Below are 27,526 nucleotides of genomic sequence, written 5' to 3'. Positions count from 1 at the left end.
AGGCTCTAGAATTTACAGTTTTTACCATTTTAAGCGTATGGTTCCAAAACATATGTCAGTTTGAACATATGACAAAACTAGATGTCACTAAACTCTCACTCTCTCCCACCAAAACCGTATTCCTACTTTTTGTTTCTGTTGCTTTTACTACTAATAATTTAGAAATTTCATATGGGCGAATCATACAGCATTTTTCCTTTTGTGACTGACTTATTACACTTAATACTTTGAGACTTAGTATATCATAGCATATGATGATCTTTTTAAATGCTGAATAATATTCCACTATGTAAATATACCACGTTTTCTTTATCCATTCATTCATTAGTTGATGAGTTGAAGTACATCTGGTTGGCTTACAGATCCTGCCTATTTTGAATAATATTGTGACCAATATAGGTATGCAAATATCCCTTTAAGAACCTTCCTTAAATTGTTTTGGGCACATTCCCAGAACTGGGATTGCTGCATCATATAGTAAGTAGTTCCATGTTCAACCTTTTTGAGGAAGTGGTGTGTTCTTCATAGTGAATGTACTATGTTCATTCATTTCTTTATTTATTTACTTATTTTGTTGGTATCAGTGCATATATAACTTAACTGCTCCCACGCTAACATTTTTTCATGCTCCCTAACTTCTGTTTATATTGCAAAGCAATAGTAATTAAAACAGGGTCTGGGTAGTGGTGCAACTGGTTAAGCGCATGTTACAATACTCAAGGATCCAGGTTCAAGCCTCTATCTCTGTGCCTGCAGAGGGAAATCTTTGTGAGTGGTGAAGCAGTGCTACAGGTCTCTCTATCTATCTATCCATCTATCTATCTATCTATCTATCTATCTATCTATCTATCTATCTATCTCCTCCTACCCTATCAGTTTCTGTCTCTATCCAATAAATAAAGATAATTAATTTTTTTTTTAGAAAAAAACCAGTGTAGTACTGTAATAAGAAACAGGTGCTCAGGTCAATGGAATAGATTAGAGAGCCAAGAAATAAACTCACACATCTAACACATGACAAAGTGGTCAGAGAAGGACATTTTAATAAACAGTGCTGGGAAAACTGGACAGTCATATGTAGAAAGGTGTGAAGAGACCATCACTTAACACCATACTCTCAAATGGATTAATGGTCTGGATGTTAGATTTGAAACTATAAAATACATAGAATAAAACACCAGTGACACACGTCAGGTCTTTAACATCAAAGATGTATTTGGAGACTTAAGCCCATTAGCAAGTGAAACTAAATAATAATAATAACTGAATAGTAAAAAACTAAATAATAATAATAACTGAAACTAAATAAATGAGACTATATTAAGCTGAAAAGCTTCATCACATCAGAAGAAAAATCCATGAGGATAAAAAGGCAACAAAGAAATTAGAAGCTATTTGCATATTACACATCTGACAAGATATTGATATCAAACCACTATAAAGAAATCACATGGCTCAACAACAACAAATAACCCAATTCAAAACTGGGTAAAAGATATGAATAAGCAGTTATCTTAAGATATATATATATATATATGTCCACATATATATATATATATCCTATAGACATATGAAAAAATGCTCTATGCCATTTATCATTAGAGATATGTAAGTTATGACCACAATGAGATACACAGTCTCATAATTGTAAGAATGGTTTACATCATTGAAACAGGAAATGACAAATGTTGGTGTGCATTTGGAGAAAAATGAACTCTGTTACACTGTTGGTGGGAATGCAAACTGGTGCAGGCACCTTCGGAACACACCATGGAGAGTCCTTAAACAAATACAACTGGAAATAGCTCATGATCCTGCAATGTTTCTCATTGACATACATCAAAGGATATAAAAACACTAATTCAAAGGGACATATGCAACTTTAGTCACAATGTCCAATGAGTAGAACCAATCTAAGTGCCCATTGACAGACAACTGGATAAAGAAGTTATGAGACACATGTTCAACTGAATACTACTCTGCAGTTAAAAAAAAAAAAGATGATATTGTGTCCTTTGGGACAAAATGGGTGGATCTGGAGGTGATCATGCTTAGTGAAATTAATAAGGAAGTGAAACACAACTACCTGATGGTTTAGCTTGTATGTGGAATATAGAGTTGAAACACACAAACTGGCAAAAAAAAAAAAAAGTAACCAAACTGTCTCTAAGACTTCGTGAGAATTATGGTAGTTACTGTGTGTATATGGGGGTGGGGGCAAGCACAGAACTTTGGTGATGGGTGCAGTGTGGAACTATATCCCTATAATCTTATAATCTTGCAAACCATTATTAATTCACTAATTCAAAAACAGAAAATTGAAAACAATGACCTTAGGACTCTCTGTTTCTACAAGAGTATCTTAGCTATGGATTTGTTAAAATGTCCATAACTTGTCACCATGCTACTCTCACATAAATTAGTTCCTTTGGGGGTGAGAGTTGTCACTGGGACTTCACCATTCTGGGCTGATTTTTTCTAATAGAAACGGAGACAGAGACACACAGAGAGATGGGACCAAGCTAGAACCTCAAAAGCTCAACTCTTCAGAAGGTGACTTGCTGGCCCTCTGAGAAGGGCCAAACGGGAGCCTGGAGATGGCTCACTTGGTAGAACTTGTTCATTACCTCATACCTGCCAACACATGGGAACATTATGCAAAGGGGAAGTCTCCCAAGTGGTAGAACTTTGTAGTATCTCTCCTCCTCTGTCTGCCTTACTCCTTCTATCTGGAAAAAAAAAAAGGGGGTGGTGATGGTGGGGTTATTTGCCAAGAGTCAGGCAAACCACTGGTACCATAGTTAAGAACTGCTTTTGTCCCATCCCCCTACCCCACCCCCCCCTCCTAACCCCCTCTGCAGAGGCAAGATCTCAAATGCATGATTCCACTGCTCCAAGGTCAACATTTTATTGTTGTTATTATGATGTGGGGAGGAAAGAAAGGAGAGAGAAGGGGAAATAGATAGATGATAGATAGATAGATAGATAGATAGATAGATAGATAGATAGATATAATAGATAGATATGCAACAACACCAAAGGCAGGCTCAACTTGGGTCACCCACATGGCAAAGCAGCACACTATTCAAGTGAGCTATTTCACCAGCCGCATCCCTCCTCCCCAGACCAACTTTTTCATGGAGAGAGGCAGAGACAGAAAGATACACACAGAGAGAGGCCAGAGTTTTTCCTGGTGTTTTGGCATTCCCATATAAGGGATTTGAACCTGGTTTGTATGCATTGCATCACTGCAAGTCACAAGTCCTACTTGGTGAGCCCTGCTTGGTCCATTTTAGTTCTCTATAAAATATGGATAGCCTAAATGAGACAGACTATTTGATCTTTTGCTGCATTTCACTTTAATATACATTTAATTAAAATTTGCCATGAATTCTTTTCAAAGAAGTGTATAAAACATTCTGGATGGGAATATTGTATACAATAATTTCATCACAGAAGTATGTGAGTCTGCCTTAGAAACCAACTATAATTTTGAATTCATCGAAGCCAATGAATTCTCTCTTTCTCTCATCACATAATTTGTGTTACTACAACTGCATTGTTTTTATTTGGATAGTACTTTATGTTTGGAAATGAGTATTAATTTTTATAGAAATTTACCAGTTCTTGAGAAACACACATTTTCAAAAACCTTACAAATTCATTTCATCAAGTTATTTAGTAAGGAGAATTCTCTAAAAATGATCTGTTTCTAAAAAAAAAATTAAGATTATTTGAAACAGTTGCCCAGAGTTTGCAATATAACATGTATTTCTCAGTAACAAGGTTGATTTTAGTGTCAGTCACTGTAGTCCATAAATCCATTTCATCAGGAAAGAACTTGGTTTCTTCAGAGTCTTATGTATCTGTTTGTTTTAGGTAACCAAGTAGAGTGGAAATTTTATCAGAATGAAGTTATTAAAACTTTAGGATTTTCATCTTTATTTATTGAGTCTCTTGTTTTCTTTCCGGTTCTGAACCTGAAAATAAGATAGGTGCTAAGGAAAATTAAATATTCAAACTCCCCTCCTCAAAATGCCAAACTGACATTGGAAAACATTTCTCCAGCCAATGACCAAGTAGTTATTTTTAACTCTAATAAGAACCTTATGAGTCTAGAACTAATGTTTAATAATATTGGATGTTTGGAGCCCTTTTCTTCATTAGCATAAAAAGCTCACATTTTAAACCCTTTTGCACTCTATCTGGTAAGCTAATTCCTGCCCCTACACCAAATCATGTTTCTATAACTCAGACTGCAGACATTTACAAGATAAGTGGTATGGTCAGAAAAATGTTAGATTCTAGAGTAAAACCTCCTGGCTTTAAATCCCAAATCTACTTTGGACAGATTACCTAGTTTTGACTGAACCTATCTGTTATTCCTATCTGTTATATAGGATTTATACATATAGCCATTGTGTTGTTGTATAAGATAAAGTGTTTTTAGTCCCTGGACTTGGTAAAGGTAAGTCCATGTGTGAATGGATTTTGATCCATGGCACAATACGCACAGCAAATATCCATTTTTGAAAGTTGCTGACTCTTATTCATCCAACTACTTCAATATCAACACTAACTAGCCAAAAACTTCATACACACACCCTAGATTTGTGTCATGGGCACATGGAAGTCTCACAGCACTGGGGGATAGTTTCAGCACTGTGTATCTCCCCCCCCCCCCCAGGGTTATTTCTGAGTCTGGGTGCCTGCTCTAGGAATCCAATTGCTCCTGGTGGCCACACCCCTCCCCTATTTTTGTTTGATAGGACAGAGAGAAATTGACAGAGAAGGGGGAGAGAGAAGAAAGACAGACACCAGCAAATCTCCTTTGCCCCTTGTAAGCTTCCCCTCTACAGGTGGGGGCCAGGGGTTCAAACCCCAACCCTTGTGTGGGTCCTAGCACTTTGTACTATGTGTGCTTAACCAGGTGTGCCACTGCCTGCTGTATTGTCTCTCTTTCTGAAGAAGTTGGTCCAGGAGCAGTGAAATCACATCTGTAGGAGGTCCTGGCTCAGAAAGAGAAAGATAAAGAAGAGAGAGAGAAAGGGTGAAAAAGAAAAGAGGAGAAGGAGAAGAAGGAGAAAAAGAAAAAGCAGGTATTTGGTCTTTCCTTCCTTTGGTTCCTGATGCATAGTTCCTAAACGCCTTGTAATTTCTTGAATACTAGTACTGGGGGTAATTAGAATGTCTTGTCTTTGACTCTTTTTTTTTTTTTCCTCCAGGGTTATCACTGGGGCTCGGTACCCGCACTATGAATCCACTGCTCCTGATGGCCATTTTTTCCATTTTATTGGACAGGACAGAGAGAAATTGAGAAAGGAGGGGATGATAGAGATGGAGAGAGAAAGACACCTGCAGACTTGCTTCACCACTTGTGAAGCATTCTCCCCCTCCACCCACCCACCTCTGCAGGTGGGGAGAGGGGCCTGAAACCTGGATCCTTGCGCCAATCCTTGAGCTTCCTTCTAAGTGTACTTAACCTGGTGTGCCACAGTCTATCTCCCTGGTCTTTGATTCCAACTCTCAGCTGGCCCTTAGCTTCAGGATGGGGATGGTCACTAGAATGACTAAGGCTTGGTGGACACCTGGAACTTCCAGTCCCATCTCCTAACTGCCAGGAGGGAGGGAGGGAGAGAGAGAGACAGAGAGAGAGAGAGACAGAGAGAGAGAGAGAGAGGTTGGGGGGCCCTGGAGATTGAATTAATAATTGATCAGAATTATGTGAAGAAAACTTCAGCACAAACACCTAGACAATGGAGTTTGGAGATCTTCCAGGTCAACAAGCACATTCACGTGGCACTGCCCAACTTCACAGCATCAGCACTTCTGAGTTCTGGCCCTTTTTGGACCTCTCTCTGTGTACCACTCTATCTCCACACCGATACCACTTTATCACTAGTATCATAAATTGGTATAAGTAAGTAGTGCTTTCTTGAATTCTGCAAGTCAATCTTGCCAAGTACTAACTTTGAGGAGGACAGTTGTAGAAATACCCAACTTTGTTGCCTCGTTGGAAAAAACCATGGGTAATGAAGGAGTCTACTACTTGCAATTGGCTTCTGAAGAGTTTCATGGGACTGAACCCTTCGACCTGTGGTGCCTGATACAAACTCTGGTAGTTAATAGCAGAATTGAATTAGTTATTAGAGTTGAGCAGTATCAGGAGGAAAATCACTCACATAATCTTATAGACCCACAAATAATAGTGAATCATTTTTATTTTGCATTTTTTACTAAGACAGATACCATATTTTTCCTGTATATACCTGCCACTGAAATCTGTAAACTGCTTAGTCATGTCCTTTGTTACTTCCTTATTGAATTGCTTTTTTCCTGCTGGTTGCTAACAGCTTTCTGTATATTGTATATATGAACTCTTTATCTATATTGTGTTGCAAAAATTCTCCTCTGACCTGTGAACCTTTGTATTTATTTATGATTCCTTTTTAGCTGTGCAGACAGTATCTGAATTATATAATCAGAAACATCAACCTCCTTTATGACTGTTTATTTATATCAATCTCAGAATGTTCTCATCTATAATTATAAAAATATTTGTTTTTACTGGTACATCTATGATTTTACATTTCTAGACCCATATTTTAATTTTTCTGTTATTTATCCTGATGTAATCTGAAGTCAGATTTAAGATTTTATATATTCAAAATGCTAACTGAATGTTCTATTACCTTTTACTGAGGATTCTAACTTTCCCTCACAGACACTGAATTACAATTTTTTATCATACACTAAATGTTCATACTTCCCTGGACCCAATTCTGAACCCCACTGTAATCCACTGACTTCTTATATTACTACCACATTGTTTTAATCACCACTATCTCATAACAAGCTTTGTTATTATAGCTCTGATAGAATCATTCTCTACTTCTTTGTCAGAACTTTCCTAGATATTCTTGCATATTTATTTTTTTCTTCTGAGGAATTTTGGCATCATTTTTAAAAGTTATACTTACCATTTTACTCTCTGCATCTGCTCCAAGGTCTCTGGTAGAGGCATTCCAAAACTTTCAGGGAAAAAAAGAGTAATGATTCCAATCAAGACAGTCAGACTGCCCATGAGAATGTAGGGCAGAATTCTGTTGTGCTCACCTGTAAGATATGGCAGGTAAGAACATCAATGAGCTACAGAAAATCTCCAAATGCTTTTGTGAAACATTTTTATAATTTTCAAATAAGAGCTAGCAGTATTTGAAAGCAGATTTACATCTGAACATTTTCAGAAAAAAATGCATACAAAATATCATTGTTATTATATTATATTATATTATATTTATTATATTTTTGCAGTTGCCATAGCCTTTGCATTTCCATATTTACCTAATTGAGTTGATTATCACAAGGTATTTCATGTCTTCTGGGATCCTCTAATATACTATCCAATCATGTGGGAAGGACATTCCTTTGATAAAAGTCTTTGCTTACCAAAGTTCTCCTCTGGTGTAGGTAATTGGAAACAGGAGATGGTAGAATATAAAGGGAAAGAGAGTAGCCAAAATGTTACAGGGACAGGTTCTGGTTGTTGTGATTGGTGTGAACTTTGCTTTTGTCCAAGCAAGCAGGCTACAGTGGAATGAGTTCCACAGAGTGATGAAAATCATTTTTTGGGGCCGGGGGGTGGCGCACCTCATTGAATGTACATGTTACAATGCACAAGGACCCAGGTTTGAGCCCCCAGTCCCCATGTGCAGGGGAAAATCTTTGCAAGTAGTGAAGCAGGGCTACAGGTGTCTCTTTGTCTCTCTCTCTCCCTCCCTATCTCCCCCTTCCCTCTTGATTTCTGGCTGTCTCTATCCAATAAAGATAATTAAAAAATGAAATTAAAAAATTTTTTAATCTAGATAATATGTTCAATTTAAATAAAACATAAATAAATGTCAGTCAGTGTGACAGCATCTGGATTTGGTTTCTTTCTTCTTTTAAAACTAAAAAAAAAAAATTACTGGAGGTTAATGGCTTATAGTATAGTCTTCAACTCATAGGTGCAGCCTCTCATTCTCTTCAGTTGGTGTCTAGGAGACAAACCAGGATCTCAGTGACCCATCCTATCTCTCCTTCCCCAGAGTCCCTTGCTTTTTTTTTTTTTTTAACCTTTTTTAAAATTTAATTTTTTTAAAAAAATTTTTAACTATTTTTATTTATTTGATAGAGACAGAAATCAAGAGGGTAGGGGGAGATAAAGAGTGAGAGAGACAGAAAGACACTTGCATCCCAGCTTCACCACACACAAAGCTTTCCCCCTGCAAGTAGGGACCAGGGACCCAAACCTTCTCTTATGCATTGTAACATGTGCATTCAACCAGGTGCACCACCACCTGGCCACTGAGTCCTTTTTCTTAAAATTTTTTAATTTTAAGAGAACAAGAAAAGGCGAGTGAAAGAGAGAAAGACCAGAACACAGTTCTATCATATGGTCTGTTGGACTGAACCCAAGGCCACACACAGGCCAGGTATAAACTCTACTACTGACCTATGTTCCTGACCCTGGTTTCTTTTTTAAGTATTCATGTTTTGGTTTTATATGTAATTGGAAGAACCACTCCAAGTCTTTCCAGTTCAAATAGGAGGATAGTAGATCCTCATCCTGCATGAAGAAACTATAGAGAAATAGTACATGCACGTATTTTATTTGACCAAAAAATATAATAATCACCTTGGAGTTTCTTTGAGGCCTCTATGTCACTAACAGGATTAAACTGTGATAACATAAAGAATTCTGTCTCAGTTGCCTCAATGTCTCATGTACAAATGGCCCACCATTGGACAACACCAGCACTGCTTCAAAGTACAGGGGCAAATAAAGAGGAAATGACACCATTCTTTGTATAAAGTGCTTTCCTAGGTGATGTTCATGGCAGCTGTGTAGAATATGTTTTAAGGTAGGAAAATATTCTCCTCTGTAATGCCTTAGAGTAATTTATTTTTATTTTATTTATTATTTTAAATTTTTTATATTTATTTATTTTCCCTTTTGTTGCCCTTGTTTTTTTAATTGTTGTTGTAGTTATTATTATTGTTGTTATTGATGTCATCATTGTTAGATAGGACAGAGAAACGGAGAGAGGAGGGGAAGACAGAGAGGGGGAAAGAAAGACACCTGCAGACTTGCTTCCCCACCTGTGAAGCGACTTCCCTGAAGGTGGGGAGCGGAGGGGGCCACGTGTGCATAACCTGCTGCGCTACCTCCCGACTCCCTATTTTCTTTATTTTTACTGTCTTCAGGGTTATTGCTAGGACTCAATTTCTTCAGGAGGACTCTTCTCCTCCTGGTAGTCATATCCCTCCCCATTTTTCTTTCGTTTTTCTTTCCTGTTTTCATCTCTCTCTCTCTCCCTCTCCCTCAGTCTCTCTCTGTCTTCCTTCTTTTGATAGAGACAGAGAGAATTGAGAGGGAAGGGGGGATAAAAAAGAGAGACACTTGCAGCACTGACTCACCACTCATAAAGATTCCCCCCTGCAGGTGGAGACCTGGGGCTTAAACGTAGGCCCTTGCATGTAATAATATGTGTGCTATATGGGGTGCTACACCACCAGGCCCCTGTGAATTTTTACTTTTCTAAAATTTCATATGTTGATTTACCATTGGAAGTGTGTGTGTGTGTGTGTGTGTGTGTGTATACTAGTAAGTAATCAATAGATGACTTGAAAGAATAAGGAATAAATGCCCATTTCTTTCTAGTAGGAGTCCATAATATGGATTAGGTGTGGAGAGACAGAGGCTACATCTAATGAACATTCCACAAAAGCCCCACTTAGTGTTATTCTAGATTAAGAAATTTAGTTATAAAAATGCTAAAATTGAGTCAGAGAGATAATTCATTGGGTAGGATGTATACTTTGCCTTGCATGCAGTCCAGGCTTGAACCTGACTTCACATGGGAGGTGCTATAGTATTGCAGGAAACTCGGATGTTGGGGTGTTTCTCCTCCTCTTTTTCTCTCTGACTAACTGAATGAAAAAGCAGCCTGGGCCACTAAGATTACATGTGCATGAAGCCCAACTCTGCAAAAAACAAAAAAAAAGACTAACTAGAACCTACCTTATGCATTGTAAAAAATATTATAAGTTCAAAATACAAATTATAAGCTATGAGAAATATTTACAACACATAGTCAATTTCTTTCCATTATAAAGGAGTCTCACAAATAAAAAAGAAAACAGGAATAAAACATTAGAAGGCTGGGCAAAAGCCATACAGTCTACTCACTAAAATGTTTTGAAATTTATGAAGACATGCTTTATCTTATCCACAGTTAAGATATGGAAATGAAAGCAATGAATGCAAATGTATCTATTTTTCACAGATTATCAATGATCTGAAATTTTGATGATTTTCACTGTTGATGAGAGCATAAAGAAACAGACACATTATTAGTTAAAGTCTAAATTATAATATTTCCAAGTCAATCCAGAACTATATATAAAACATTTTGAATTACTCCAGCAATTTCACTCTTGTGAGTCTAACCATATGAAGCAAAAGGCATAGAAGTATAGAGAAATTTTCATTATAGTGTTCTTTGAAATAATAAAAACCTGAGTGCTCCAGGATGTGGCTCGGTGGGTAAAGTGCTGTACTCTTAAGCATGAGATCCCGAGTTCAATCCCTGGCAGCACATGTGGCAGAATGATGTTTGATTCTTGATCTCCTCCTATCTTTTTCATAACTAACTAAATAAATAAATAAATAAATAAAATAATAGTAAAAACCTGAAAATGGCCTAAATGTTCACTTAATAGGACTAGTCAAATAAATCACTTATGTAAACATATATCAAAAGATTATGTGATAATTAAAAAGATAAAGGAAATACATATATATGGAAAACTATGCTGATGTATCAAGCTTTTTCAGTGTTGTAAAATCATATGCATATATGTCGGGCTGAGCTTCATGGGCAGGAGTCAGATGACCAGAGACTCATGGCTGGGCTGTAGGCAGTATCTCTTTATTCATGCTGAATGCAGCACGATCTAAGCCGAGCTAAACTAAACTAAAACGAACAATCCTGTCCTTATATATACTTTCCAAGTAGGGTGTGAACAGGATGTGAGGTAGAGAGGGTGGAGAGAAAAGTGACTGGTGAAAATCAGGGTGTGACAAGGAGAGGGGGCGGAGCAGGCAAGAATTCTACCACTGAACCACCAATGCCCTGGAGGGAGGGAGGGTGGTGTACAGTTAGTGATTTATGTAAATAGACCGCAGCTTTGAATGGGATCAAACCAATCCCATACAGGCATACCGGTGCTTAGTTAAGATTAGAGACAGAAGCCAGGGGGAGCTGGCATACTACCCAACACACACACATATATATATGCATATCAGGGCTACTCACCAGATTATTTTTTAAATTTTATTATTTAACATTGATTTACAAAATTATGAGATAACAGGGGTATAATTCCACACCTTTCCCACCATCAGAGTTCTGTGTCCACATTCCCTTCATTGGAATTAGTTCTCCCAAGGTCACAGATATGGGTTGACTATTATTTCTTTTCTCTTCTCTTCTCTTCTCTTCTCTTCTCTTCTCTTCTCTTCTCTTCTCTTCTCTTTTCTTTTTTGCCTCCACAGTTATTGCTGGTGCTCAGTGCCTGCACTATGAATCCACTGCTCCTTAGAGGCCATATTTTCCCCTTTAGTTGCCTTTGTTGTTTAGCTTTTTTGTTGTTGTTATTTCTTTTGTTGTTGTTGGATAGGACAGAGAGAAATTGAGAGAGGAGGGGAAGATAGGGAGGGAGAGAGAAAGACACCTGCAGACCTGCTTCACCGCTTATGAAGTGACCCTTCCTGTAAGTGGGGAGCCAGGGGTTCAAACCCAGATTCTTAGGCTGGTTCCTGTGCTCGTTACTGCCTGACCCCCAACTATTATTTCTGTAACTGTCTGAATATATGTATTTGTCCACTTTTCCTATGGTCCTGCCTTCTCTCTCTTTCTAAGTGACACCTGTACTTATCACTGTTTCTGAATGTCCTTCCTTTTTCTTCTTTTCTCTCTGGATCCTAATGGAATTGGAGTTCAGAGCCTTCTGGTCACCTTCCCCTAACATTTCTCCCCACCTGGGGGCATGAACCTAACAAAATTCTTAATGTTTGTTATTTTTAGGTCTGTGATGAGAGGAGCAGAGAGATAAGAGGTAAATACACTTTTTTTTGTTGTTGTCTCTCTATGTTATTTGACTTTTCACAGTAAAAAACTATCACTTTTGTATAACAACAGCAACAACAAAAAACTATAAGATATATCTCACCAAGGTAAACAAAGTAGGGAGCGATGATGCTGCCCACTCTGGAGGCCATGGATGTGATCCCCACAGCCATGTTCCTGACTTCTGTTGGGTAGAGCTCTGCAGTGAAGACGTACAACATAGAGAAAGCAGAGGTGATCCCAAATTTCCCTAACATCACCAGACCAATGGACAAGAAGTTGTAATCTGGAAAAAAGACCCAATGTAAACAGAAGTGCTTTAAGAACTTATACTTTCTCTTTTTACTTATGATTTAATAATGACTTACACGATTGTAAGATTACACGGATATAGTTCCACACTGCACCCACCACTGAAATTCTGTGCCCCCAACCAGATAACTGCTATAAGAATTTAAGTTTTTTTTTTTAAATGAGTTCTCTCAAACTTGCAAATAATAGATAATATTCACCATTTTAGATCAGTGACTTTAAATTACTGAAAAATGTACATTTTATAGACTTAGATTTTGGTGTTCTAAAGTTTCAAAACTTGGTAAGAGCATATATGGAAGTGTCTACTTACTCTAAGCTAGTCTCATCTTTTATGATAATTTAAAGCTGTTTTTTAGTGATTTACAATATTATAAAATAATAGCAGTGGGAGCAGGGTGGTAGCACAGTGGGTTAAGCGTAGGTGGCACAAAGCAAGGACTGGAGTAAGGATACTGGTTCAAGCCCCGGCTCCCCATCTGCAGGGGAGTAGTTTCACAAGCAGTGAAACAGCTCTGCAGGTGTCTATCTTTCTCTTCCCCCTCTATTTTCCCCGCCTCTCTCCATTTCTCTCTGTCCTATCCAACAACAACGACATCAATAATAACTACAACAACAAAACAATAAAGGCAACTAAAGGGAATAAATAAATAAATATTTTTTAAAAATAGCAGTATACTTATACATCACTCCCATCACCAAAGTTCTGTGGCCCTTATCTTTCTACCTTCTAACCCCAAGAGTAACCACCATAGTTCTTCCAAGGTCTTAGAATAGGTTGGCTACTTTTCCCCCCTTAAACTTAAAGGGTGTGCTTATTTGTTTGTTTGTTTAATCAACTGCTTTCCTTTTTGTTTATTATAGGGAATTGTTTTTTATATATACTGTAATAATATATTCAAAATAACATTTTATCTTCAACATACTAATATGTAAACATGGACAAAAATAGGAAGGGAAGGGCTGCTTTGTGCTTTGCTATACTTTATTCTGCACCATTATGCACTGAGTGACCTTTGTTCATTTTCATTTGTCACCTCCGTTTCATAGCAACTGGCTAGCATATTACTATAACTGAGCTTAATTCGCAAAGAGAAGAACTAATCCTTTCTATCTTCTTATTATTAAGAAGTATGTATTTATGTGTACTATACTATGTATCAGTAATCTATTGACTTACCATTTGAAAAACATGAAAAACATTAATCTATTGACTTACCATTTGAAAAACATGAAAAGAGGGGAAAAGAGAAACGTATCTTTTTGTGTGCCCTGTAACTACTTATGGATTACAAGTCATATAAATCACTGAATTTATACTGTAACTAACATGTACTACCAACTCTAGCACTTAGATACACACTTAAGGAAAAAAAAGATCAGAAAATATTTAGAAATTGAGAATTGGATTTGTGGTCCAAAGAGGCTTAAGCAAAAGTGAATGTTTCTATGAATGAAGTGACAGAGAGCTACTCTTCCATAGTAGTTAGTTATTTCTCATTTGCAGAAGTTGACTTCTATTTGAGAGGAGTTGTGCACAACTGGAAATTAGTTACCAGTTGTCTAATTGACATTTGAATGGCTTGGTATGCAAAGACTGCATAAACAGGGAACAATGACTAATAGTTGACCTGGTCAAAGTGTGCACCTTTCCTGGCAAACTGTTAATATTGGTTAATCTCTTACCTTCAGGCACCAACTGAATTAACAGAAGCACACCTCCTCCTAAAACCAGGACTCCGGCTATGATATAACGCCTGGGTAGGATTCTCAGTAGTAGCCAGGCTGTAAAATAAGCTGGAATTTCAATCAAGGCTGAGAGGAAACAGTTCAGGTAAGCATCTCCATGTAAATTAGGTGAGTTGAGAGATAGACCAAAGTAACCCACTGAAGTTAACATCCTGAAAAACAAAAGGAAAGGTTAAAAAAAATGACAAAACAATATCCTGAATTTAAAATTTCATGATGATCAGGAAACTGTAAAGATCTTGATTTTCCACAAGTAGCCACCAGCCACTCTGGGATACAAGAATGTAAACAGGTCCTGGGATTAGGAGACAGCTCAGTGTCTCTGCCATGTGTGAGGACCCAGGCTCAAGCCCTCAGCCACTGCATGGGAGCACCATGCTAGTTGGTCAGTTTCCTGAGCAGTGGAGTGGTACTGTGGTGTCTCTCTGTCTGTGTCTTTCACCCCCTGCTTGGAGGGAAGGAAAAACATTTATGGAGAGCAATGGAATGGCACAGGTACAAAGTCCTGGTGGCAAACAATAAGTAAGTACATTAAAATGAAACAAAATATAAAAATTCTGCTCCTCAGTCACACTAACCATACTTCTTTCCTGAATAGCCATCTGTGCTAGTGGCAATAAACTAAACAAGGTAGATATAAGACACTTTCTTTGTTGCAGAAAGTTCCATTGGTCAGTACAGATCTAGATTTACTAATATTCAATATCTATCCTACTCTAGTTAAGTTCAGGTTTGATTCCATTTTTCCTGAACAGTTTGCACATCCTCACTGTCTTGGAGCTATCATTGAAGAATATCAGTCACATCAGTGAACAAAAATCTATATTCCACTCTTACCAAATAATATGCAGTATAAAAGTAGAATCCACTTATACTGTAGAACCCACTTATAGTCAATGCCAACTGATTCAATAAAACTCACTTTTGGGGAAAATGTTAAACATACTATAATGCTTCAAACTACTATAGAGTGCACCACATATCTTATCATTACAGTTAACCTCCACATAGAAACTGGAAAACTAGAAAAAATTCTGGAAAAATGACTACGTAATGCAAAGTCTCCTAAATAAACAGAAATTTAGTATTAATGTAACTGGAAAAAACTGAGAAAATCTGAAAAGTGTTTCAAGGAACACTCTAGGATATTTTAGAATACATATAATACTAGGTTGGGTAACACAAGCACTAATTCAAACAGAACAATAAGTTAAACTGTATTCTAGGAACCTTAGTGATTTTTACTAAGATAAAACCTGTAACTCCTCTATTATTGACTCTGTAGTTCAATGTTCATGGCACTTTTCCAACAATGGTCTGTGCTAAAGAGGTTCACAGTGAGGAAACCCATGTGCCTAAAACACATTCACCTAATACACAGTCATACACTTTGTCATTGATTTCTTTTATTACATAATAGCATGGCCCTAAAAGTAGACAGGCACTCATCTAAATCTGTTAGTTCTGATTATCACCTTTTTTTTTTTTTTTGTGCTTTTGATTTTTGCCATCAGGGTAGGCATGGTGTCCTTCCTACCCCTTCTGTCTTCTTCCCTCTCTCCCTCCATTCCTTCTTTCATTCCTTTCTTCCATACTCTCTCTCTCCCTCTCTCTCTTTGCAGATATACCATTGAATCTAGTCTGTAGAGTTAACTTATTCTGTGACTTAAAATAATTTTTCCATTTGCTATTAACAAAGGTATAAAGTTGTCAAAACTTTAACCTGGGAAGTGGGATTCAGTTTATTCTGATTTCACTGTTCAATTGTGAGTAGTTTCTGGAAGCAGAGGCTGACTGAGCATCTTAGTCTCAGATACCAGAAACGTCATTAGAGTCATTTCCAGGGGCTGGTCGGTGGCTCCCCCGGGTAGAACATACATATTTCCATGGGCAAGTCCTGGGCTTCCTTCCACCTGCAGGGGTGAAGCTTCACAAGTGATAGAGTAATGCTGCAGGTGTCTTTCTTTGTTTTTGCTGTTTTCATCTCTCTCTCTTTATTTCTCACTCTCTACCAAAGGATGTCTAAGAGAGAAAAGAGAGGACAAAAATGGCCACCAGGAAGAGTGTAGCCTTGTAGGCACTGAATCGCAGACATAATCCTGGTGCCAATTAAAATAATTACAAGAAGGTAGAAAACTCTTTCACTGAACCAACATACTAGAGGTTTAAGTATTGATCCCTGTGATGTTTTTTTTTTCCCCACCAATATTCAGTTACTAGAAGTGTTTCCAATATCTTAAAATGCCTCCAATAACTGAATGAAATATCTAATAGTTAGGGGAAGTATTTCTGGATAATTTATCATTTTTACTTTGACTCAAGAAAAATCAGACATTGTCTTGATATTCTCTTAAATTAAAGCAAATCAGTTATAAGAACTATGAACTATATATATTTAAATATTTACTTACTTATTTATTTACTTATTAGTGAGAGAGAAAGAAGGGAGAAGGGAGAACTAGAGCATCACTCTGGCATATGATATCAGAGACTGAAGTCAGGACTTCAAGACTGAGAGTTGTCTTCATTTACTACACTACCTCCTGGGCCTATATGCTACATTTTCAAATAATTTATTCTTACCATAGCATCAAAGACATAATGGTTATTGTAGCAATATTCCCAGTCTTGAATAGGTCCAGGATGAAAACTTTCTGCTGCTTCAGGGGTTTTAGCTCTTGCAGCTAAAATAATATAAATAATGATCATAAGATTAGTTAAAAAAAAAAAGGAAAGAAAAAAAGGATTAAGTAAGAGCTCAATATGCCTTTAACTGAGAGTCCCGGAAAAAACTTACACATGCAAATATTACCTCATCCTGAAATGTGCTTAAATGTCTGTAATTTGTGGAGAATAAGATAATTTGTATAATGTTTATTCTGACACTTTAAAATGCTGGTGGTTGTGGTCTGGGAGGTGGCGCAGTGGATAAGGCTTTGGACTCTCAAGCATGAGGTCCCAAGTTCGATCCCCGGAAGCACATGTACCAGAGTGATGTCTGGTTCTTTCGCTCTCTCTTTATCATTTCTCATGAATAAATAAATAAAACTTTTAAAAAATGCTTATGGTCCACTTTAGAAGACTTTTAAATGTATAACTCTATGGGGCCAGGAGGTTGCTCACCTGGTAGAGTGCACACTTCATTCACCATATGGAAAGACTTGGGTTTGAGCCCCATCTACCACATGAGAACATCCGCATGGGGGAGGCTTCGTGAGCAGTGGACCTGTGCTGGTGTCTCCCTTTCTCTCTCTCTCTTCATCTTTCTTCCTTCTCTGTCTTTCACCCTCTATCTTTAAAAACAAAACAAAACAGTGTTGGGAGCAGAGGAATCAAGAAGGCATTTTACACACACACACACACACACACACACACACACACACACACACACACACCCGACATTAAATTTGTAAAACCTGATAGCTAAAATAGCTTTTATTGACTCATCACCACCATAACAGTGGGTGGTGTTAATTACACCAAAATATGATCATTGGGATGTGTTAAACAAGTTAATCCTTATACCCTAAACTTCCTTGAGATCCATCTCTGTTCTTAATATTTTATCCTTTATTTTATTGTTCATGTGGTATTAAGGAACACACCACAGAACAAATGTGCAATGCTACCACTGAGCAGCCTCTTTAGTTAAATTGTTTCATTCCTTATTACTTAGAGAGAAAAATTGGGGAGGAAGGGTTGGAGAACACCTTAGCACCCCTCCACTATCCATGCAGCAGCCCCAGTATTGACTATGATGTTCCCATGTAGTACTGGGGTTTGAACTTAAGTCTTGATATGGTAAGTTGCAGGTTCCACTGAGTGAGCTATCTCTTGGCCCCTATACTTTTCTTATTATCGACTCATCAATAAAATACACTTGGGTGAGCTGGGAGACTTTGGGAAAAATCACTTTGCTTTCCCTGAGCCTCTGTTTACTTCTCTGTAAATGTGCATAATAATTGGGAACGGAGAAGATTCAATGAAGTCATATTTATAAAGTTTACTAAAATAGTCCTTGAACCACAGACAATGCCCATTGTATTTTAACGATTGCTATTATTACTGTACAGCTGAAGAAAAGAAGCTGTTGGTGTCTAGTGGCAATTTCTTATTGCTGTTGACGGACTTCCCTCCTTTATTTTTAATTTACTGAAGCTAGTTTGTCACATGTTAGGAATCTTGATAACAAAGTTTATTAGAATTGAAACTAAGATATTATGAGATTCTGAGGATCTCTTCAGGGCAAAGTGTAAGGACTTTGCGACTATCTGCTTTATGTACAATGAGAGGCTAAGAAAGATACCTTTGGTGAAGGACCTGTTGTTGGATCAGGTACTCCTAGATATAGGCATCCTTCTTTCCATCAATAACTAAAAGCCTCCTTGCACAGCTTGAAGTCACACTTGTTGTTTCTCCTGCATTGTGTGAAGTATACAACTCTAGTGGCTGGGGAGGTGGTTCAGCATTGTAAGGCTCTAGAACATACCTTGGCCGTCTAATCCTGTTAGTTCAACAAAACAAAGCCCCTACATACTGATGGGAAGAGAGAGTCCTAGGAGGGCTGCCATGCACAGGTGGAACATGTGGGTCAAGTGGATCAAGCATATGCTTGGTGCTTCCACCTGTACTTTCAGAAGCACAGGTTGCCAATCCTGGGAATATATTTTTATAAACTCCATAGATGATCGTGTTAAGTTTCCAGGTCTGGAAACCTCAGGACAAAACAATGTCTTCTTTCTAGTGGTTGCCCATGACCTGTGGGGAGCCACTAAAATGCCTTTGAGTCAGATGGTATGAGCAAGTTGAAGGTACTCAGAAAGCAGACTGGAGTAGGCAAAGATGACATTTTACGGTGATGCTACTCTATAATATTTTCTCCTGACCATGTTAATGCCACTGCCCCTAACATGAGGTGGAAAGCACAGTCGTTTAGCAAGTTAGCACTGGAGAGAACTAGTAAAACTTCTAGTTGTGTGATCCTGGGAAATTACTTAACTCTTTTGCAGCTTCTCTTTCCTCTTTGGAAAAGCTAGACTACAGCAGTGCTACATATGGTCAACACAAGCAGCAAATGATTCACACACTGTGCTCAGTATCTGCCAGACTCGTTATTCTGATCAGGCTGTACTTTCTGGCCACAGATTACTGAATATCCTCCTAAAGAGGACCTACTTGGTAGGTAAGCAGCACAGATGGCCAGGCATTTGGAAGGCATAGCTCTCTTCCTCTTGCTGGGCTTGTCTTCAGTTGTGCCTCACTGAGCCTGAACTTCTTCATGGCAAGACCTGTCAGAGGCATTTGTTTTGACATCAACTTTGTTCTTATTTGTGCATAATTATGTATCTCTTCCATGTTTTATGGTTGCTTTTACTTATGTGAGAACTTTCAGATCTTAGCAAGTTCCTCTAAAACAGGATCACATGTCTAATTAATATCTGGATCTATGTCTGTAGCCCTGAGTCACTCTGCTCCTTTCTCTGCTGCCACACAGAGTCCACTCCACTTGTGTACTTGCCATTTCCTTCCTCATCACTACTCATCTCTCATCAAATCCTCTTGATACTCCTAGTTATATTCCATATTCCTAAGTACAGGAACAGTTTCTGATTTCTCTTGTTTTCTCTAGAAACCACTGCAGGGAAGGACTGAAGATATTGCCCATTGTTACTGTCAGGCAGTGAGTCTGCTTCCACAGGAACACCAGCCTCTCTTCACGGTCACCTCATGGTCATCTGAAGTGACCCTCCAGCCTTCTAGGTCTAGGCATAATGCAGCAAGACTACAGTCATGTTTGGGTTCCTTAGTAGGCTTTGGTGAGATTAAGGCATGGGGGAAACCCATAGCGGAACAGCTCTCACACACATGTTTTCCAAATAATCTTGACATTCAACAATCACCAGTATGTGGCTGAATCAATGTACAGACTGTAGAGCAAAAGCAATAAAGAGTTGAAGAAAAATTAGGACAAGGGAATTAATGTTGTATCAACATTTGCTATATGCTAAGCAGTTTACCTATCATTCACTTAACTATACATAGTCCATTGAAGTGGATTTTCTTTTGGGAGTTATTCATCATTGAGCCTCACACAGTGCCTGGCACACAGTAGGTGCTCATAACATACTGAATTAAATTCAAGAATACATAGCCGATCTCAAAAGGCAATATCTACACGATCTTACCTCCAAAGGATCAAAAATAACCTCTGGGACAGGTATGTTGTTCATTTTCGCAGCTTTCTGGATGATAGCTTCAGCTTCTTGAAATCGCCTCTGGGATATCAACCACCGAGGAGATTCAGGGATAAACCTAGGATTAATTTGTAATCGTTCATAGTTTTTTTTTTCATAACAGTAGGGTTTTGTACTATTAATTGTAAGATGTCCTTAAATAACTTTGACTTTGACAAATTCTAGTATTTATTTTTAAGAAAATTGGGATGGAAGTCTCCTGAGATTTCTATCAAATAGGAATAACTTACTTTTAGTTATAGACAAAAACCCAGATCTTTAAGTCTCAAAGTTCTGATCAAGTTGCAAGAGCAATTTCAGTTGTACATGAAAGCAGAACCAGACCATAAGGCGTAACATTAACTGTGTTTGAGCCAGGAAAGCTAGAAAAGACCACCAAAAACTTAATTGTCAGTGTGACTCATAAAAAAAAAAAAAATCCAACCCCTATCCCTCCAAAAAAGAGAGAAACACAGCCCACTATGTCTTTTCAGTTTATCCATCCCTAGGAGAATCACTGGTGCTCCAAAAGGTGATGCTTACAGGCATATCAGATAAAAGATGGAGAAACATCTGTGTTCCCAGGATTTTTTTCAGTCAAAGGAGAGGATGAGTGAACAGACACCTGTGACTTCAACAGATTCCTATCTTGTTGAGAACCCAAACCAGTATTTTTTTTTAATAGTCAATGTTGTCTTTCTTTTCTTTAAATGTCTAAGACTTAATTTTTAAATTTAAGCAATCTATGCACACTTACAGCAAAGCTCAGACATAGTTGATATCTACCCTTTACTAATTTTTCTGTTTATACTCATCACAATTACATTTATTTACCTTTTCTATTCTTTCCTACTTTTTTTTTATTTCTCAGAACCTCTTAGTCATTCTTTTGCTACCTCTTGTTTTCCTTGTTAGTATTTACTTATCACAGACAACAGACTACATACAGAGGACTCCTATAATTAACAGAACTCTTCAAAATCTCATTAGGAATTAGCTCAGAATGAAGCACAACATTCAATGCAGTCAGCCCTTAGCTCCCATCCATATAGGTTAAAAATAAAACTAGTTTGTATCTTCCTTCTTTTTTTTTGTAAAAGCCTTTAAAACATTCATTTGATAGGACAGAGAACTTGAGAGGGGAAGGGGATATGGGAGAGAAAAAGAGACATCTGAGCACTGCTTCATGACTAGTGACGCTCCTCCCCCAACCCCCAGGAACTGAGGGCTTGAACACTAATGTGTCACTCATCCAGATGTGGCCCCTAGTTTTACTTTCTAGAGCATACACTTAACTAGTCCCTGAAACTACTCTGATGATGCTGGGTCACCAAACTTCAGTAATTATAGCTGCCATCACCAAAGAACTTTCTTTTTCTACCTTGTTCTCTAACTGTGCTGTTTAATTGTCTAATATAATAGCTACCAAACATATGTGACTATGAGTTACTGAGACTAGTGTAACTGATAAAATGAATTTTTATTTGGTTCCACCAGGATTCTCATTAGAGCTCCACTCTGCACAATTCTAATGCTGCCAGTGGATTATTTTTATAGAGGGTAAGAAACAGAGAGGGAGGGAGAGAGAGTAGGAAAGGCAGACATAGAAGGAGCAACACTGTAGCACTGCTCCACCAGTTGTAAAACTTCCCCATACAAGTGCTGTCAAGTGGTAGCCAGGGACTTGAAACCAGGTCCTTGCATATGGTAAAGTGTGCCCTACTGAGTAAGCCATCTCCTAGCCTCCTGAGTTTTTAATTTTAACTTAAATAGTTACTTGTGGCAACCATATTGGTATAGCATTGGTTTTCTTACTACATAATCACCATGGACTCAAGTGTACCTCTACTTTTGGGCGGTATCTTTCTCCACCCAGACTGTGTTTAGAAAAACCCCAAGCACTACAGGTCACCATTAGTCTCAGGTTCCTAACATTTAGTCAGTCAGAAACTGCTAAGTTTTCTTTATGTTTCACTTGTGGGTTCCTTTCCCACCTCCTACATACAATACTCCATTCATAATTGTGGTCAACCTGCCAAACTTTTCACAGGGAACTTTGGACATAAAGCAAAACACTCAACCCACGTTCAGTGGCTCAGTGTAGGTTCTCTTCCCTTTTCTAGACAATTGTGCTCAGGAATACAGAATTTTGAATTGCCATAGTTTGAGGTGTGTGTGTGTGTGTGTGTGTGTGTGTATGCGCGCAAAAGTCTCAACTTTAGATAATCATTTCAAAACTTAGTTGATTTTCAAGCAGGCTTGTACACTTTAGTCCTATTGGGTCTATTATAATTAAGCAGAGGAAGGGTGTTGTTGGAGCATCTCCATTATACTCTGAGTGGGAAATACCAGGTCCAAAGAATTCCCCACCCCACCCCAGCCCACCTGGATTGATGAGGATAGCTTCAGGAGTCCCATCTGAAGGACAAGATGGTGAGAAGAAAGTGACAATGTTTTTTATAGAAAAATGATAAGATGGTTGTTGTTAAACATTCAGGACAAGAACTTAGCTATTTAGTGCTGTCCCTGGGCTGCAGTCTGTCTTGGGCAGTCTGTCTTGGGCAGTGCTGCCCATGACAGACTCACAACCAGTAACACTCATGGACCAGCCTGAGACCAACAAAAGAAATAATCTCTCAAGGGCAAGAATGAGTTAACTCTTTGTGGTATGGACCTTCTCTGCTGAACCCTCAGGATGCTGACCTTTCAGAACTGCTCCTTGCTATGATGTTTGACTCTGAGACAAAGATCTAAGCCTTGCAAGTTATTCTTTCTTTTCTAATCAGTCAAAGCCTTTCTATTTTTTATCCTTATCTTTTCTCTGTTTTCTGAAGAATCACACAGTAGTATGGATGATTCAAAACACATATTTTTATGACATATAACATGCTTTATAGTTTCTCTTAGGCCAAAATGTCAATCAGAGAAAGGGAACATAGGTTATAGAAATGACTCAACTAAACAGGCAAAAATAATCTTTGAATAATGTATCTTGAGTGAATTACTTCTTCTTCTTCTAGCGTTTGCACTGATTACCAACATCTTGATTGACTGACTGGTTTTTCCATTAGGCTTTTTCACTGAGGCTTTATGCCTACAGGATTACATTGCCCCCTGTGTTTTGTTTTTGTTTTTGTTTTTACCAGAGCACTGATCAGCTCTGGTTTATGGTGGTGCTGGGGATTGAACCTGGGACCTTAGAACTTCAGGCATGAGACTTTTTTTTTTTTTTGCATAAACATTATGCTATCAACCTCCATCTGAGAAAGTTTAAAAACTGTTTCCTCTATCTACCACATCCCATGGCAAGTATTTACATAGATAACCCACAACAGAAGTAGAGGTCATAAAAATGCAGAAACTCAGATTGGTCTAGCCTGAGCCATCAGGTCCATAAAGTTCAATATGTACTAGCTGCTACCACATAGCTATCTAATAGTTGCAGCAAGATAAAGTACTTTCAAAGCAACTTCTTAAGCAAACTGGCTAAATGACAGGGAAACCATAAGGGCTAGTAGAATCTGTGAGTTCCAAGCAAATTAAAGAAATTCTGATTATGTGCAGGTAGAGATTTGGTTTTGCTCTGATGAAATCATACCAAAAAGACTTAGTGAGAGAGAGGAGTGTGGAGAGAGCCAGACTCACCACTGAAAGAAACATTCTCCCCCTTGCATAAATATGAAAAGTCAAAGATGTGGAAAATCCTTGCCTACAACTGCCCCCCACACACACACACATACACACACAAAGAAGAGGGTATAATTTGTTTTTTAACTTGCAATTTTCTGGTAATCATATAAAGTAAAATAGGAGTTGGTGTCTCAAATATTTGTTATTTCCACAGTGACATGTCAAAATTAGGGTAGAAGGTTATGGAAAGAGAGAAGAAAACATTTCTTTAGGAATTCATTAAATAAAGTAACTTTCCCAGTTAAAGCAGATATTAGTACATTTTTGATGCTTATTACATTTCAGAAAATCATATTTGCTGAATCCATAAAAAAGAAAATGTCCTAATGAGAGAAAAGTGTCAGAGGAACAGGGAACAGAGTTAAAAGTTAAAAAAAAAAAATCCAATCGGGCCATTTCCACAAACAACAACGAATAACAGACAAGAGTGAGAATTTGATTTCCGAGAACAATGTTTTGTGGGCCAGTGGAGAATCAAACCCCAGTGTCTGGCCCACAAGGTGGCAATCACTTTCTAGTTCTCAAGGCCAGACCTCAGCCAGCTCCAGTGAAATCATGCACGCCCACTCTAGGGTCAGCACCAAGCTCTGGGCTCCAGATGCGCTGGCCCCACAGCAGGGGGCTGTCTAGGATGGAGCCACACTCACCACCACAGGGGGACGCACAGCACCCCCGGCACCGTCAGCGCCAGCAGCAGCATCCGCCAGTCTCTGATGAAGTAAGCAAACAGTGGCAGCAGCATGTAGCCAACTGCAAAAAATGTGCACACTCCTAACGTGGAGAATATAATACGAACTGACTTGCCAAGAATTTCTGTTCCTGTTCAAAACAAGGGAGGAGTGTTAGCATTTTCACTCACTTTAGTATTTGCTTTTTACATAATTACCTGGTCATTAGAGTTAAAAACTCAACCACTTAGAGAAGAGAAAAGGCATTTGCTTCATGGTCCAGAGCAGGAGTGGTCAGGATGGAGGAAGATGAGATGTGTTGTAAAATTTATCACCATCTTATGAAAGGATGAAACTTTACGAACTTCTTTTCTTTTTATCAATTTGTTGGAGGCATAGTGATTTACAGTGCAGTTGTTGACATGTAGGTACAACTTCTCATCTCCCTGGAATAGGTGTCTGCAAAACTCTCATCCCTAACTTAGTTGTTACAAATGATGAAGTCATCTTCTTCATGAGATTTTTAAAAGGAATCACAGATCAATATTTTTAATAATGGTCATCTCATGTCACAAGAATATCATGCCCAACCCCAAAACTTAATTCTTTAGGAGAAGTCCACGTTTCCAAAATGAGAACCATAGGGTAAGGAGCACACAGGGTGTCCCCTCCAAGACAAATGGGGTTCTGCAGAATTGTAAATAACCCAAAATTATTAACTATAAATAAACAGATATGGCCCATGAGGAGCACACAGCTGTCAAGACATGTTAGATAACCTGTAGCCACCCTTGAGCTTTGAAAAATGATATACAGACTCCAACTGAGTCGGGAGGTGCACACAGGGTTGAATCTCCCCCCACCACTTCAGCCACCTTGTACCCAGAAGTCAGTCATAGGCAGACATAGTGCACGGGAACAATAAGGCAAATGAATTGCCCTGCTGCCCTGCTGGTTATCAGCCTCTGATATGGTCACACATCTCCAAAATTCCAGTTTTTCCAGAGCACCACAAAGGGCTCTTTCCTGAAAGGACAGGTAGGTAGTTGTTGGTTCTTGCTATGCTCAGTCTCACAACAAACCATTCAGCACTGGTTCTTTCTGAGACTATCATCTCTTGCTTTAGGGCAAAATGTCTAAGAATAAGCTTCTTTTGTTGTCAGGGAGCTTAGGCCCTTCCTTAAGAGTCTACTCTTGCTTCTGTGCCCCAGGGACAGTGATCTAGCCATTGGCAATGGTTCTGCCTTTGCATTGAGATCTGTTCACCCTTATGGAGAAATAAGCTAGAGAATACAAAACAGATCCTTCAAGGGTTGATAAACCTTGACATTCAAGAGAGATTTTCCTCACAGCATAGACTGAGGAGTTAAAAGTGTATTTCTGAGAAACTGTAAAATTACTGCTTTAGTTGGCTTTCCATTCTCTTTGCCTACCTAGGATCTTGCCTACCTCATTTCCTCATTCAACTTTATGAGGAATATGACTGTCATTTCCTCTTGAACAGCTGCTTCTGAAAATTAGAATGAGCCTGGGAGCTAGCTCAACAGTTCTAGAGCAGGCATGCCATGTGTGAAGTCCTAGACTGGATCCTGGGCAACATATGAATGGAGGAGCAGTGCTTTGGCTCTTCCTCCTCCTCCTTCTTTTTCGCCGTCTTCTTTTTCACCACCATCATCATCTTCTTCTCTTTCTCCTCCTACTCCATCTTCTTCTTCTCCCCCCCCCCAAATTTAGAATAATATGAAAAGAATAATAAAAGCCAGGCTGATAGAAATAGTGACTACTGTATACATCTGCATCCCAGACTGTAGACAATAGACCTACTTCATATTTTTTAAACTAATTTCCAAAGCTAGGGCCTGAGTGTTATTTCCATATCTTTTCTAACCTCGTTAGTGACCTTCCTACCACTCCAGAGGAAGACACTGTGCTATGGGTTCTAGACACTTTGGCACTGATTAACATAAGTTTAGGAATGTATAGGGTTTATTATTATTATTATTATTATTCCTTTAGAGATATTTAGAAGCAAAGCAACAGAGGATTTGATTGTGGAAAAGGTAGTACATAGGGCCAGATAAGAATTTTGTAGGGTGGTAACCAAGAGAAATGCCTTATACTTCCATAACTCTGATAGGAGAGAGAGAGGTGACACCACTGGTTTCCTTTGTAATCTCCTTCTCTGAGCTCAGGTCTCAGACAAAGGCAGAGTGGTTGTAACTATGAATAAGGTCTGACAGGGACAGACAGTAACTCCCCAAATCTACTTCTGTCCCTTCCGGTGGAGCAACAGGAATGTCACAAATGTGAATAGTTCCTTGTTAGTACAATTCCCTATTCCCTGACTTTCAGACAGTCACTTCCCTTGAACACTGTCATAGTATAATCATTATCTTCATCTTTATAGCCAGCATTGATTTTAGTAGGCACTTTGAGCCAGATTCCAGGCTAAGTGTTTATAGTAATTCTTTGAATTCTCACAATAATGGCATAAGAACAAATATCACTCCTATTGATACACAATCAGTTGACTTAAAGATTTGAAGTAAAAGTCACACATATGTTATAAGTGAGACAACCAGGATTTAAGCCTGATCTGTTTGATCTATGGATACTTTCTAGGAAAAACTGATATCTGAGTTGAGATATGTGTGGGAAATGTGAGGGTTTCACATACTCCTCTCCTTCCAGATGTGAGCGT

General features: G+C 38.4%; 1 protein-coding gene across 1 annotated transcript in view; it reads right to left on the bottom strand.

Moving 5' to 3' along the window:
• Positions 1–1,019: 1,019 nt before the first annotated feature.
• The window catches only part of SLC22A4 (solute carrier family 22 member 4), a 65,974-nt gene continuing 39,467 nt past the window's right edge, over positions 1,020–27,526 (bottom strand). Inside the window, exons 4-10 of the mRNA XM_007519929.3 lie at positions 24,805–24,976; positions 20,420–20,546; positions 16,818–16,918; positions 14,172–14,386; positions 12,277–12,459; positions 6,981–7,116; positions 1,020–3,980 (exon numbers count right to left, since the gene is read on the bottom strand). Of these exons, the coding sequence (XP_007519991.1) occupies positions 3,905–3,980; positions 6,981–7,116; positions 12,277–12,459; positions 14,172–14,386; positions 16,818–16,918; positions 20,420–20,546; positions 24,805–24,976 (1,010 nt within the window). The 3' untranslated portion in view covers positions 1,020–3,904. The remainder of the gene's footprint in view (positions 3,981–6,980; positions 7,117–12,276; positions 12,460–14,171; positions 14,387–16,817; positions 16,919–20,419; positions 20,547–24,804; positions 24,977–27,526) is intronic.

The sequence above is a fragment of the Erinaceus europaeus genome, chromosome 2, assembly GCF_950295315.1.
Source record: "Erinaceus europaeus chromosome 2, mEriEur2.1, whole genome shotgun sequence".
Lineage (NCBI taxonomy): Eukaryota > Metazoa > Chordata > Mammalia > Eulipotyphla > Erinaceidae > Erinaceus > Erinaceus europaeus.
Note: the sequence above shows the minus strand (reverse complement) of the source record. Positions and strands in the feature narration are given on the sequence as shown.